This window comes from Phycodurus eques, chromosome 4 (genome assembly GCF_024500275.1).
Source record: "Phycodurus eques isolate BA_2022a chromosome 4, UOR_Pequ_1.1, whole genome shotgun sequence".
Taxonomy (NCBI): domain Eukaryota; kingdom Metazoa; phylum Chordata; class Actinopteri; order Syngnathiformes; family Syngnathidae; genus Phycodurus; species Phycodurus eques.
In genome coordinates this window covers 10,768,742-10,782,831 of record NC_084528.1, presented here as the reverse complement: position 1 = coordinate 10,782,831, position 14,090 = coordinate 10,768,742, and the positions used below count along the sequence as shown (strand labels likewise).

Genomic DNA, 14,090 nt, shown 5'->3' with positions numbered 1-14,090 from the left:
GCGCTTTGCGCCCCTCTCGCCCTCTCTATCTCCCTTCCCAATAATCAGCACCACCTCGGCCGTGCACCTGTTGTCAATCACCCTTCATCATCACCTGCATTTAAGCCTGCCAGATCCAAGACTCCACTGCCAGGATATTAACATTCAGCCCTGCTACACTGGCTCGCGACTTACAGGTAAGCTACGCCAGTCCTTCGCAATATTTCTGACCTCCATGTTCTTCCTTGTCCTCAGTGCTCCTTCTGTGTTCCCCGCCTTGCTGACCTCTTCCACCACGCCACCGGCTGCCGCACGCTCCCTGTCTCGCCGACCTGCAAGTACGCCTCAAGGATCCACCTCTGAATCTCTTCTCAATAAACCATTCTCCACAAACTTCTTCAGCCTCCACCTGCTTCTGGGTCCAGTTAAAATTAACACCATCGTATCGTGACATCCAGACCATACAAAGAGGACAGTGTAGTCATAGTAGTGGTGGTAGTAGTAGTAGAACAATAAATACAAAGAACCCTAACCCTACAAAAAATGTATTTATTCTGCTTTTGATAGCCTCTGAAAAAAAAAAACAGCTAATGACATATACGTGCAAACATCTTTGTAGAGCACTTTTAAGTACTACAACTGTGTTACAACCGGATTTTTTTACATTTACGTCATTGCCTTGATGCCAAATCAAACAGTGTTGTTAAGAAAGTTTACAGGTGGCAAATGACATGCTGAATCCTTGCAAAGATGTTATGTTATGTCTGCCAACAATAAAATCTAAGAGCATGTCTTTTGTTGTGTTTTTTTGTTATGTTTTATGTAACTATTATCATGACAAACAGAAACTATTCAAAAGTAGATTGCATTTTGGATTGAACTTTAAAAATTGGTATTAACTAAGTATTTTAACTAACTATAATATGAATAACTAAGTATTTTCTAAACCTTGGTGTGGATGTAAAAAAAACAATAGCAAGTTGTGTTAGAATTAACAGACACCCATCGTATAAAAAAAAATACTGTTCTTTCTTTTAAAATTACAAATAAATAATATAGAAAGTGTGTTTTTCAACGCGTTTCAAATGGTTTGATTTAGGAAGGGAATCACGTTTCTTCCCCCAAACTGCCGGATCTTGATTTAAATAATGTATTCATACTCGTGTTACAGAGCTTCGTTTTTGCTTGTTTCTATCATCCTTGGTATAGTTTCAAAAAGCATACTGTCCCGATAATGTGATATTATTTCTATCGATGTGTTACACTGTCAAATGTATACATTTACCGATTTGAGCTTCTATTTTATCCTGGCGAAGTGCAGGATACGTGGCTACTGTGAGGCGTTCTGCGGTCTATATAAACGCGCCGCCATCTTACATTTTCCAGTCGGCACTCTTCCGGACCAGACGTGATTGACTGACTTCGGAGGGAGTGGACGGGGGGCTCCCGCTGATTTTCGGCGTCACATTTTCCTCGACTTTTTACAGATTGAATTGTTTTCTTCCATCTGAATCCAACTGGAAGGATTTGCTGCGTTTTTACACGGGTAGGCTGCAACGTTATAATACACTGATCATGTCCGCCTACCGGAATTGTTGTTGAACACGAGCCGGTCGGGACTCTGCCGCTGCATTCCCGGCTTCCGTTTGGGTCCTCGTAGGCACCACCGCGGGGCGATAATGGCTGGTTAATGGACAGCATGTTGTTGCGCTCTTAATGAAAGTTGTTAATTTTAACTTCCGTGGAGAGGAATTCCGGTCTACATCAGTAGAATTCTTGCCTAAACGTTTACGTTGGGCTCGGGTGTTCCGATAGCACCCCAACAGTAGCCACTCGAAGCCAACATTAGCACAGATACTGTTGGCCGCATTCCATTTAGTGACTCACGGTTTCAGGACTTTTGTCTTTTTGTCGAATGGCTTTGCGTTCAGATGGTCGGTCCATTATGCGTTTGATATCCGGCATTGCTCAAGCTTTGCGTGGGCATGTTTTCTACTTGTTCTTCACGGTAACAAACAAACGGAAGTTTCACCAAACATTTATTGGAGTGTTAAACTGAAACTCCACATCCGAACTTAATTCGTTTTCGGCATAACTATAACATTTCATGGATACTGTTGAAGTTTACTCTATTAATGGCAGTGTTTATTCATTTTATTTATTTATTTTTTATTTTATGAAACAAAGCCCCACACATTCCTGCGAGCCGTTGTTGCTTTGGGAGGAAGACGAGGTGGAGCCAGTGTGTGAAATTTGAGTCACGACTGTTGGAGAAACGAAGTCGGGCCAGCCGGCAGCTGTGGGAGAGGGGCGGCAGCAACTCAAGTTACCAATGCGCCTCTTTTACGTTGTTCACCTGCCCTTGCTTTCACGCTTGTCCGAAGGAGCGCTTTAACACACTTCGCTGGGGACATATACAAAGCAAGCGACTTTTTGTCGAATGGGGGGGGGGGTGTTAACTTTCGTCATTGATTACCGGCGGCAAGTCGTGAGCGTCTAAACGCGGCTTTAAGCTTGACTGGATTTCGCCTCTCTGCTCTGTCAATCTGGCTTGAGTTGAGCGAATAGTCACAGACAAAAAAAAAGACGAGCTCAGAGGTAATCATAATAAGAATCATCTTTTGTTTGCCATGTATGTCCAAAAAACGCAAGGAATTTGTCTCCGGTAGTTGGAGCCGCTCTAGTACGACAACAGACAGTCAATTGACAGAGAACACTTTTGAGACATAAAGACACTGAGCAATAAAGGGTTGCTAGTTATCTGCTAATGCTGATACAATTTTTTTTTTTAATTTATTTTGACAATTGTGCAAAAAGATGCAGAGTCCTCTAGCACTTAGAGCATAAATGCCCTGAGTCGACCAATTCATCCTCGTTCAAATTTATTGGACTAAAGATGGATTAATTAGCTGTATTAATAGTTAATATATTTTAGTCATAAATAGTATGTGTATGTATTATTCAATAAAATGTTCCAACTGACATTTTAAAGCTGAGGCGTTTGAAGTCTCGTGCGAAGAATTGTTATAAAATAGATTTTGACTTAAACATATGTACTTTATGCTTTAATATATTTGGATAGTAGCCTAGCAAAGAGGTTTTAGCATATCTGTCAGTTTTTCCTCTAGGCTACCACCCATCATTCTGCACCGGAGACAGCCACCGTATGTTGCAGAGGCTGCAGCCATTGAGCTCATTGTATAGTAAGATGGCAGCCAGCAGTGAGGCTGCTGACCCTGCACATTGCTTCGCTCTCTCTCTCAACCAGTGTACATGTAGCTGCTCCGACCTCTGCGTTCCTCAAAAGCAGCTTGTTGAATGCATAAAGCATTGCGGTTTTGTAAACATTCTTACTTTTCATACTTTTTTTTTTTTTTAGCGCCACTATTCGGCTTTGTTTAACAATCAGTGTTTTTACTTTGATAGGAATTGTTGACATACTACCCCATGCGTATTGACATGTTTGTTTTGTGTAACAGTTCCACAATTTAGTGAACATTTCTTTTCCCCTTTTCAGCAGTTAATTTCCGAAAGGTCTATCAACAGATAGACGCAGCGAGGCTATGGATAATTGATTACATTTGAAATAGTGTGATCGAGATGATTAATTCTGCCAGAACTATAAATAGCCATAGTTGACAGCATTGTGGGCTTGATCATGTTTTCTATTTCCTACTGTTGGTAGTTTGTTTTTTAATTCAAACTCATACCAAATGAGCAAAATGTTTGCATGACTACTTATTTGGACTAAAATACACAACTCACTGAAAGGCTTTCAAGCATTCTACCTTGTCACACTAAAGATTGGTGTGGTATTTTCTGGATTCTAGTCTAGACCAGGCACTGACTTCTAGACCTCACATCTGGCTTCAAAGAAAACCCCGTTCAGTTTTTGGTGGAGCTTGTTCTGCCTTGACTTAATTGTTCATGGTTTAGTCCGTTTAGCTTGAGGATAAGGCTGCCATTTGTTTGCTGTCAATTGAAGACTAGGCTTTTTACCCCCCCCTTTTTGGCTCTTCTTTCAAAGCCTGATGCAAAGATCCACTTATCCACCAGTGTGAATGATGTGCTTTGATTTGTATGAAGTCTAGTATTGCACATATGGCTCCCATTTAAATAGGGGGTTTGGGTTATGCGAGTTCCAGCTTCTCAAGCTTGAGAGGATGGCGTGTGAACAGTGAATTAGAATTGGGTTTTTGTGGATGAAACGGCATACCAACAGCTTGTCTTGAGATTGTTTTAGTATTGCAGTTGCAATTGGGAGCTGTGGGGATGTGAAGAGAAGTCATTCAGTGCAGGAGTTTTTGCTTTGAGTTTCATTTTGGCTCTATTTTAATGACTGCTGCATTATAATTGATGTGACCAGTGTTGTTGTTTTAGGGGAGATATGTTTGTTGGTATCAGAAGAGAAAATTTGCTTAAAAGAAACATGGCAAATTTGATCAATATAGTATGGTAGAAAAAGTTGCACTACCTTTTTTAAGACAAAAATACCTACGCACTGTACTTTCAAGATAAGCTAACATACCTACATTTTCAACTTTTTTTTTTTTTTAATGTGTTTTGGTATGTGGAATCCCATATTGGAGAGGAAAGGCAAAATTCATTGAACTGTGCTTCAGCTTTCCATTATAGTTCTTTGACAATGCAGACTTTTAAAAATGCGTTCTGTATGAGGCACATGCCAAAGGCCATTCTATCATGGGGGGGGGAACTGCACAATAGCTTTATTTAATTTGAGCATGTAGTAAATACATTATCTAGTAAAGTATGGAAAATTGTATCAAACTGGTGTGAATATTTGGCTCAATGATGCACTTCGCAGGTAAGTGCATGTTCTCTAGAAAGTGACACATTTAGTTTAACACATTGGTTGCTAAGACAGTTCTTTTTAATGGCTGTTATTGAACACTTTATTTCCTAGTCATTTGAAAATGGGATACTTTCAAAATGCTGCACGGCCAACTGAACGCTTGTAAGGAAACCAGAGTGGTCCACCATTTCTCTGTTGCTGACAGTTGTAGCCATCTCTCACAACTGAACCACTTTTGAATCAGATTTCATGGTGTCAAGTGACTACTTGGAATTCTATAAACTTTCCGCGGGGGATGCCCCCCGACTTAGATATGCTATGGTACTTTGATCTGCGTTTAGTCCTAGATGCTGTTACATTGTCACTATTTGTTTGTTCATGTGTAACTCATAATAACACAATGTAACATGGACAAATTATCTGCTACAATGTTAACTTGCAGAGTGTACTTTCTGCTTCAAAGGCGGTGGAGGAATGTGTACGGCCTCTCCCCCCACTGCTTATTTTCCTTCTACAGAGTGTGCCACGTCCCACCCTTCCTCTCATAAGTACTACCTAGCTACCATCCAATGTGGGCCTTTTAATGTGAACAGCTATTTACTTGGGTGGATTTCACAAGACTAAATCCAAAGGTTAAGATTGAAAGATGGCACAGTGTAGTCAACTCTTTCAGCAGGAACTAGTACAGTGATCACATTTGTATGAATTGTGTGTATTGCAGTTGTTTTTAGTGTAATCATTAACAATGAGCCAGGAATGAAAGGAAGCGAGAGGTCACTGGGGCTGATAGTGTTTTCCTCCGTGTTTCAGATCAGGAAGCTGTGACGGCCGTGGTTTGAGGAAAGGAACATGGCTTCCCAGGGTGAGTTGAAATTTCAAGCACATACATGGATTTTATTTGGTCTCCCTTACACATGCACACAAACAATACATAAATGTATTTACAAATCCTCACATAAACTCATTTGTTTGATTAGCATGTTGTTGGAAAAAATGGTAAAAATAATTTATTGAATTACCATATGAGGGTTTGAAAACGGCCATCTCAACAAACTCTTCACAAATCCTAAAATGGCAATCCAGTTTCTGTACATCCTGGTGTTGCATTTAAGATGATTAACATGGGTTTCCGTAATGTACCGGTTTCTCTTAAATTCTGCTGTCCTGACTTGATCATCCAAAGTTTTTCAGTTGCCTGTTTTTCTATAATCTTGTCCCCCTTCAGCTGATTTGATGGAGCTTGACATGGCTATGGAGCCTGACCGGAAGGCAGCAGTCAGCCACTGGCAGCAACAGTCCTACCTGGATTCAGGCATCCATTCAGGGGCTACGACTACAGCACCCTCCCTCAGCGGGAAAGGAAATCCTGAAGACGATGATCTTGACAACAACCAGGTCATGTACGAGTGGGAGCAGGGCTTCAACCAGAATTTCTCCCAGGATCAAGTCCAAGGTGAGTCCCAGGAGCAGCCATTGGATAAATCATTTTGAAGATTGGCACAGAAGTCTTTGTGGGGAAACAAACCCTCCTATCTTTTTCAGACTTGGACGGTCAGTATGCCATGACCCGTGCCCAGCGGGTGCGTGCAGCAATGTTCCCAGAGACTCTTGAGGAGGGCATGCAGATTCCTTCCACACAAGTATGATACAGCAAATCCTACCAATGTCCAGAGACTAGCAGAACCTTCACAAATGCTCAAACATGCTGTGGTCAATCTGATCAACTATCAGGACGACGCTGAGCTCGCAACCAGAGCCATACCGGAACTCACCAAACTACTCAATGACGAGGACCAGGTAGTTGTCGTTGACAGCGTGTCGTGCTGTACAACTCTGCCGTTATTGGTTGACAATGTTTCTCCTCTTCCTCCTAGGTTGTTGTAAACAAAGCAGCAGTGATGGTGCACCAGCTATCGAAAAAAGAAGCTTCCCGTCATGCCATCATGCGCTCCCCTCAGATGGTGTCTGCCATAGTCAGGACAATGCAGAACACAAATGATGTGGAAACTGCTCGCTGCACTGCAGGGACTCTCCACAATCTCTCTCATCACAGAGAGGGGCTGCTGGCTATCTTCAAGTCTGGTGGAATCCCAGCGCTCGTCAAAATGCTTGGGTATGTATGAAAATTAAATGGAAAGGCTATTTGATATTTGAAATATAATTTAGTCAGGGATGAAGCGTGTAAAGGAGAATTAGCAGTCAGTTGTTGCTGGCTAAAAATATTGGATCTTGTTCAAATGTAAACAGTCAACTTTAATGCTCATTTTTATGCTTCTCAGTTTGGTGTTTTACAAAACTTGCAATAAAGACTTATTAGAATTGTTGGAAGATTGGCACAATCTGTTGGTAGTATATGCAGAACCAACTGTGTTGACACATTTGACAGTGGTAAGCAAGGTAGAGTTGCAATGGGGGGGAAACATGCTAAATTAATTGGCCATTTGTGCCAGTCAAACAGTCATTGGAAGAGGGAAACAAAATTCAAACTCCAGTTCCTATTTCCCAGTTGTACTGTAATCCCATAATCCTTTTTGTGCATTGCAGTTCACCAGTGGACTCGGTCCTGTTCTATGCCATTACCACCCTTCACAACCTTCTCCTGCACCAGGAAGGAGCTAAAATGGCGGTTCGTTTGGCTGGTGGCCTTCAGAAAATGGTGGCCCTGCTCAACAAAACAAATGTCAAGTTCCTTGCCATCACCACAGATTGTCTGCAAATCTTGGCCTATGGAAACCAAGAAAGCAAGGTGAGGTCTTGTCCTTGTCAGCCATGCTGTGAAAATGTCATAAAATCTTGTCTAGATTAAAATGGAGGTGGGTGGGTCCTTTTTCTAGCTAATAATCCTGGCCAGTGGGGGCCCTCAAGCACTGGTGAACATCATGAGGACTTACACCTATGAGAAGTTGCTGTGGACCACAAGCAGAGTACTTAAAGTCTTGTCAGTCTGCTCCAGTAACAAACCTGCCATCGTAGAAGCTGGTATGTTAAAACCACCAAAAGCCATAAACAAGTTTTTCACAACCCGCAGGCTCTATGAACGTTAGGGATTAAATGTTTTTTTTTTGTTTTTTTTTTTAAAAACAATTTTTTAATGTGCTTTGCATTTCATTTTTCATATTTGTCTCTTTGCTCAGGAGGCATGCAGGCTCTTGGACTCCACCTGACAGACCCCAGCCAGAGACTGGTCCAGAACTGTCTCTGGACTCTCAGGAATTTATCAGATGCTGCTACCAAACAGGTGACGCCTGTATAACAAAGATTAAATATTTGATTTGGACTAAAAGTTTGTAATTAATAGTATTTAGGTTTCAGTTAAAGCGAGTAACTGCATGTTTTCAGATGTTGATCTACTGTTCTTGAATTCTTGCCGTCACGCTAACTTGACAATTTGTCTCGCAGGAGGGTATGGAAGGTCTTTTGGGGACCCTGGTCCAACTCCTTGGTAGTGATGACATTAACGTGGTGACCTGCGCTGCCGGCATACTGTCAAACCTGACGTGCAACAACTACAAGAACAAGATGATGGTCTGTCAGGTTGGTACTCACAGTGAAGATTAAAATGGATTTATTTTGCACGTTTGTTGTTTTTGTTAATTGAACAAAGTGTTAAACATTTTCTATGCATTTCCTCATCCAGTGTTTCTGCCTGCATGTCATATCATTTTAATCCCGTGTAGGTCGGTGGAATTGAGGCTCTGGTTCGCACTGTGCTTCGGGCTGGAGACAGAGAAGACATTACAGAACCGGCCATCTGCGCTCTGCGTCACCTCACATCCCGACACCAGGATGCCGAGATGGCCCAGAATGCAGTCAGGCTGCATTATGGGCTGCCAGTTGTTGTCAAATTGTTGCATCCGCCATCACATTGGCCACTGATTAAGGTACAAGCATGTGGACCTGACGCACGTTTTAATGATTCTGTTTTTGGATATTTCAACTGTTTTGCATGAGAGATTCCTAGCCAAGTTGATTAAAAAGCCGTCTGACATGACATTGTTCCTCCCTCAGGCTACTGTCGGTCTGATCCGTAACCTGGCACTGTGCCCCGCAAACCACGCCCCTCTGAGGGAGCAGGGGGCCATTCCTAGACTGGTTCAGCTCCTGGTCAGAGCTCACCAGGACACGCAGAGACGCACCAGCATGGGAGGCACGCAGCAGCAGTTTGTGGTGAGCGCATACAAGCATCGCGATACTTTTATGAACACACTAATCCCCATAATGCACATCAGCATCGGTAACCCCAGTACAGAGCTACTGCTTATTCGCTAGTGTGGTTCTCTCTACGGGCTTGTGTTGCTTTATTAACGGTCTTGCATTTTAGGAGGGCGTTCGCATGGAGGAGATTGTTGAGGGTTGCACAGGAGCCCTTCACATCCTTGCTAGAGATGTCCACAACAGAATAGTCATCCGAGGACTTAACACAATTCCACTCTTTGTACAGGTAAAATGAAAAGTCACATTTGATTCTATTGCTTTGGCTCTTAAAGTCATGACATTGTTTGAAACTCTCATGTGTCTGTGTGCAGCTCTTATATTCTCCCATTGAGAACATCCAGCGTGTGGCAGCAGGTGTCCTGTGTGAACTGGCCCAGGACAAAGAGGCTGCCGAGGCCATCGAGGCCGAGGGAGCCACCGCCCCGCTGACGGAGCTCTTGCACAGCCGCAACGAAGGAGTCGGTGTGTCTCAATGGTTGCTTTTCATTTGGCAGAAGGACTGGGATGCTCAAATCGTTTACATTTAGATTACAGTGGTACCTTGATTTTAAAGTTTTTAGAGTTCCAAGTGGTCACTTGGAGCCAAAATTTGTCACAAATGAGCTTTAGATCTGGCACCACCTGAGTGCCGTGGAGGAAAGAAATTTTAGGGATTAAAGTGTAATGACATTCCTTGCATGTGGGCAAGGCGATCCAGTCACTGATGTACTTTTTTTTGCCATTTATTGACCAGGACAGTGAAATGCACAGACTCAGATGCCAGCTCCTAATCATTAGGCCATTCACTTAAATGCACACTCACCCAACACGCGAATACTATTGTACGTCCTGTACAGGAATTTCACGTGGAAGAGCAAGTTATTATTATTATTTTTTTACATTTTCTTGTTTTGGATCCAATACACTGTTTTTCTTAAACGTGACAAATAATCTGGGGGAGGGGGGGCGGGAACAAATTAATAGCATGTCAATTCATTTAAAATGGAAACCGTTGATATTCATACATACAAATTGCCGTTTTGAACTCAAAATAGGCCGTTTAAGTGAATCCCATAGATCTGATGAGTTTTTCCTGGAGGGGAGGGGGGGGGGGTCTCTCTGTCGTCATAAGCTGTTTCGTACTCCTTGAACGCTGGCAGCTAGTGGTTTGATACTTTTACCCCATTACAATGATCTAAATGTCGCTTGCTACTTTTATTTATTAATTATTGCTTATTTATCAACCATTTCCTACCACTTGGGTGCTGTTTGCGCCAATATAATTCAAGCGCTAGTGACGAAAAGTCTAGTTCACAACTCAAACGACAAGTTACATGACCTTACACGTCGTCTTCTATTGGGCTTCCCGGGCATGGGTAGTAACACGAGATAAGCCAGCCCGGTTGATCGTTGTGCCTGAATGGCCACGGTTTTGGGAAGGTCATTGTAACCATGAAGGCAACGGCGCGTTACTCTTGTTTACATTTAGACGAACAAAAACCGCTTTCATGTATTGTAGTACATGTCTGTCTGCTCAAACGTGGATATGTCAGCTCTTATAACTTCAGAAAACACTTTGCAGTAAATTGCAATTTCTTTTTTGTGCTATTTACTCAGTACTTGTAATTATTTCACTGTGTATTTATTACTTTTTACTTGAGTACAATGTTTGGCTACTCTGCAGCTGACATCCTCTATTGCTACTCTTACGTTTAAGCAACATTTTTGCTCATCAGATCAGGCAGTGTTGTATTTGTTGCACTGGTCTTTTGTATTTTCGCGGCGAGGTGCTGCGGGTCGTGACCCTGGTTGTGGTCCCAGCGGAACTGTGAAGCACGTGTAACGTCGGCGACGAGCTGATCTGCTATTAAATCTCGTATTAATTAGGAAACGTGCTTACAATTCTCTAATTAGTTAGGGATGTTAAATGTATTAAGCAATGTTAGGGATTAATGTCAAAACACAGAATGAAAATGAACTAACTTCAAATTCAGAAATGGCCAATAAAAACAGAACAATATTGTACTTAATATTTTCCTGAAGAATGCATTTGGGATTAATCTTTAAAGTTGGTAATAGTGAAAAATGAAGTGAAACAGACTGAGTTTAGTCAGTTCTTTTACAGAATGAGTGTTTAAAGAGGATGCTATTCATGTGGCACAGCTTGAAGCAGGCATCAGGTGGAGATGGGCCTGGCTCAAGTTGGAGGCCAAAGCAAAAATGAGGCAAATTTGAATCTTAAATTTGTACATCAACACGTACTTGAGCGGTGTAAATGTTTTTCTGCGTGAAGAAAATTAGGTTTTCGCCTTATTGTACTCTTCAGTCTTCCAGATTGCTTAATTCGTGTTAAAATAATAAAAAAAATTCTCTGCGGGGTCCTGGCGGATCCCCCCACTTTAAAGATTTTTTTGGGTGACCTTTTTCATGCCTTTGATGTCTGGATATTGTACAAGCCTGTGTTTGTTAAAAAAAAATGGCTGGGTTGCGTCAAGAAGGGCACCTGAAGTAAAAAACGAACAAATCATGTGAGTGACTCGCTGTTGTGTCCCCTGATTGGTCAAGCTACAAGTGAGCGAAAGATTGTGGTTTTGTAGTTGTCACTGAATTGATGTAATGAGCATTTACAAGACAAGAGTAGGAGTCTGTAGAATAGGAAGCTAACCTGTTTCCTCGCATGTTTACTCAGCCACATATGCAGCAGCAGTTTTATTCCGGATGTCAGAGGACAAACCTCAAGACTACAAGAAACGCCTCTCCGTAGAACTCACAAGCTCGCTCTTCAGGACGGAACCAATGGCCTGGAACGAAGTACGAAGTGTGTGTGTGTGTGTATGTGTGTGTGTGTGTGTGTGTGTGTGTGTGTGTGTAACTTGTCTGTGTGCAACTTGTCTGTGTGCAGACTGCAGAGCTTGGCCTGGACATCGGTGTTCAGGGAGAGCCTCTAGGCTACAGACAGGATGGTAAGCCAGTCAAATGATGTCAGTCCTATTGTTCAACGGTCATATGGTTTTTGGAAGGATCATCTCAAAAAAAAAAAAAAAAAAAATAGCATTGTTAGAAGTTTGTCCCTCACACATGCTAACTTGAAGCCCTCCACACACAGTTTCCCCTCATTTGCTCTTTTATTTAAAAAAAAAAAAAAAAAAAAGTAAAATAAAATTATTAATTAGTTAAATTAAAAATTAATTAATTTAAATTTATTTGTATTTATTTTTTTTAAACCTGCCCTGTGTCTGGGTCAGTGGTAGTACAGGTATCTGAACCAGAGTACGGCAAGTCAGTGGAACGGTGGTAGTTGATCCATTGGTGTGTGCTTGTGGTGTTTCTCTGCTGTGTTTTGCTTGTACGTACTACTGTGTGAGCGCTTTGGTTTGACGTGCTTCTAACAGCTGCTCTGCTTCACCTGCCCTCCGCTTACCAGACCCGAGCTACCGTTCCTTCCACTCGGGAGGTTATGGCGCAGACTCTATGGGCATGGAGCCCATGATGGACCACGATCTGGGTGGGGGCCACCACCCCAGTCAGGACTACACCCCAGTAGAGGGGCTTCCTGACCTGGGGCACACCCAGGAACTGATCGAAGGCCTACCACCTGGTGACTCCAACCAACTGGCCTGGTTTGACACAGACTTGTAAATAACAAGACCAACGTAACTCAACACTTCCTACTAGGTAAGATGGATCTTGAACCACTTGCATGCTTGTGGGAATACCTGTAGATGAACTCACTGAGGCTGCTGCATGCTAGCACTGCTCCTCGTTGCCAACTGTGTGTGTTGTGTTCTTCTAATCTTTTTTTTGTTTTTTTTTTGGTTTTTTTTGCAGCTGTATTATGTGATCTGGATGACCCTGCGTCTTGATTCTCCCACATGGAGGAGGCGGGATTTTAGAAAGTGCCTGACGATGCATCCTGTCTATAGGAGCTCCATTGGGACAAATTTGTGTGACAAAGTTGGGTTCTGGTTTTAACCAGAGGATGGTCAGTTGACTTGAAATCCTGATGTGACACATGGATTTGGATCTGTTTGCTTTTGAAATACCTTTTTATGTACTTTTCCATTTTTATCCTTTGTTTTTACTTATTCCCCTTAAGTCTGTAATGGTACAAAATGCTTTTAGCTTGCTTTTTTTTTTCTCCCCCCCCCCAAATTACTCCAAATTATACCCATTTTGTTAGCTGTACCCCTTTTATTTTATTTTATTTTTTATTTTTTTTTTGTCTCTGGTATTATTATTATTTTTTGGGTGAAAATGATCCATCACAGTAAATGTACATGACCACATTTTAAATGGTGTCAAAACACTAAGGTTAAATCAGTATCATTGTAACATTTGTGTAGCTTTTGTATAAAACATTGGAAGTCATGGTCCAAATATTGAGCTATTTTCTTGCTTTAAAGGGGGACACTAAGGTGTCTCTGCTGTTCCAAAGGGGTTGTAGCTGGCCGAGCTGACAGAGGGCTGCTATTGGTCTGTTACTAAAGGGAGGTGGGGGGCTAGTCTAGTTGGTGGTTGCTGTAGCCTGCTGTGTTCTGAAACAATAAAATGGACTCATTATTTCAACTGGCTGCATCCTTTACTTTCAAGCATTTGTTAGAACACAAAGCACGTCACTTGGACATTATAGTATCATTACGTTACAACGTTGTAACATTTTGTGAAGTGGGTGATGCATATGCAGATTATTATTTTTAATATATAAATGTCAAACCTGATGAGGAAAAGGGCTCTTGGTATGTGCGTGCATGCTGGAGTCACAGCATACACAACACTCCTAACGATGGTTACATTGACAATTGTTGAGTCTCCGCCCACAAACCAGATGTCATAGTTCCAAGACTGGCCTGTGAGAGGGACCATTGTGCCACAGGGCATCTGGACTGCTGGAAAATAGATTAATAGAAGAAGTGTGGCCAACTGTTCGCTCCTTGTCATTTTTTGTGGTTAATTTGGGAGCTGTGTTATACAAACTCAACACAAGTCCCCTATTTGTTTCCAGCAACCGCGCAAGCTTTGTCACAATCGGTGAGTCAAAGTTGCTTTAGTCTGTGTTGACTACACAAGGATTAGTGGTGAGAAATATTTAACAGGTGTAACATTT

At 42.0% G+C, this 14,090-nt stretch overlaps 1 protein-coding gene across 1 annotated transcript; it reads left to right on the top strand.

Annotated features, from left to right (window-relative positions):
* The first annotated feature begins 1,372 nt into the window (after nucleotides 1–1,372).
* ctnnb1 (catenin (cadherin-associated protein), beta 1) lies at nucleotides 1,373–13,552 on the top strand. The gene is given in 18 exon segments (XM_061673922.1): nucleotides 1,373–1,525; nucleotides 5,603–5,654; nucleotides 6,018–6,245; nucleotides 6,335–6,432; nucleotides 6,434–6,589; nucleotides 6,667–6,905; nucleotides 7,337–7,538; nucleotides 7,627–7,771; nucleotides 7,927–8,030; nucleotides 8,192–8,326; nucleotides 8,470–8,673; nucleotides 8,801–8,959; nucleotides 9,114–9,233; nucleotides 9,319–9,469; nucleotides 11,676–11,797; nucleotides 11,889–11,949; nucleotides 12,411–12,661; nucleotides 12,815–13,552. Coding segments are annotated over 16 exon segments (2,352 nt in total). The 5' UTR covers nucleotides 1,373–1,525; nucleotides 5,603–5,641; the 3' UTR covers nucleotides 12,626–12,661; nucleotides 12,815–13,552.
* The last annotated feature ends 538 nt before the right edge of the window (nucleotides 13,553–14,090 follow it).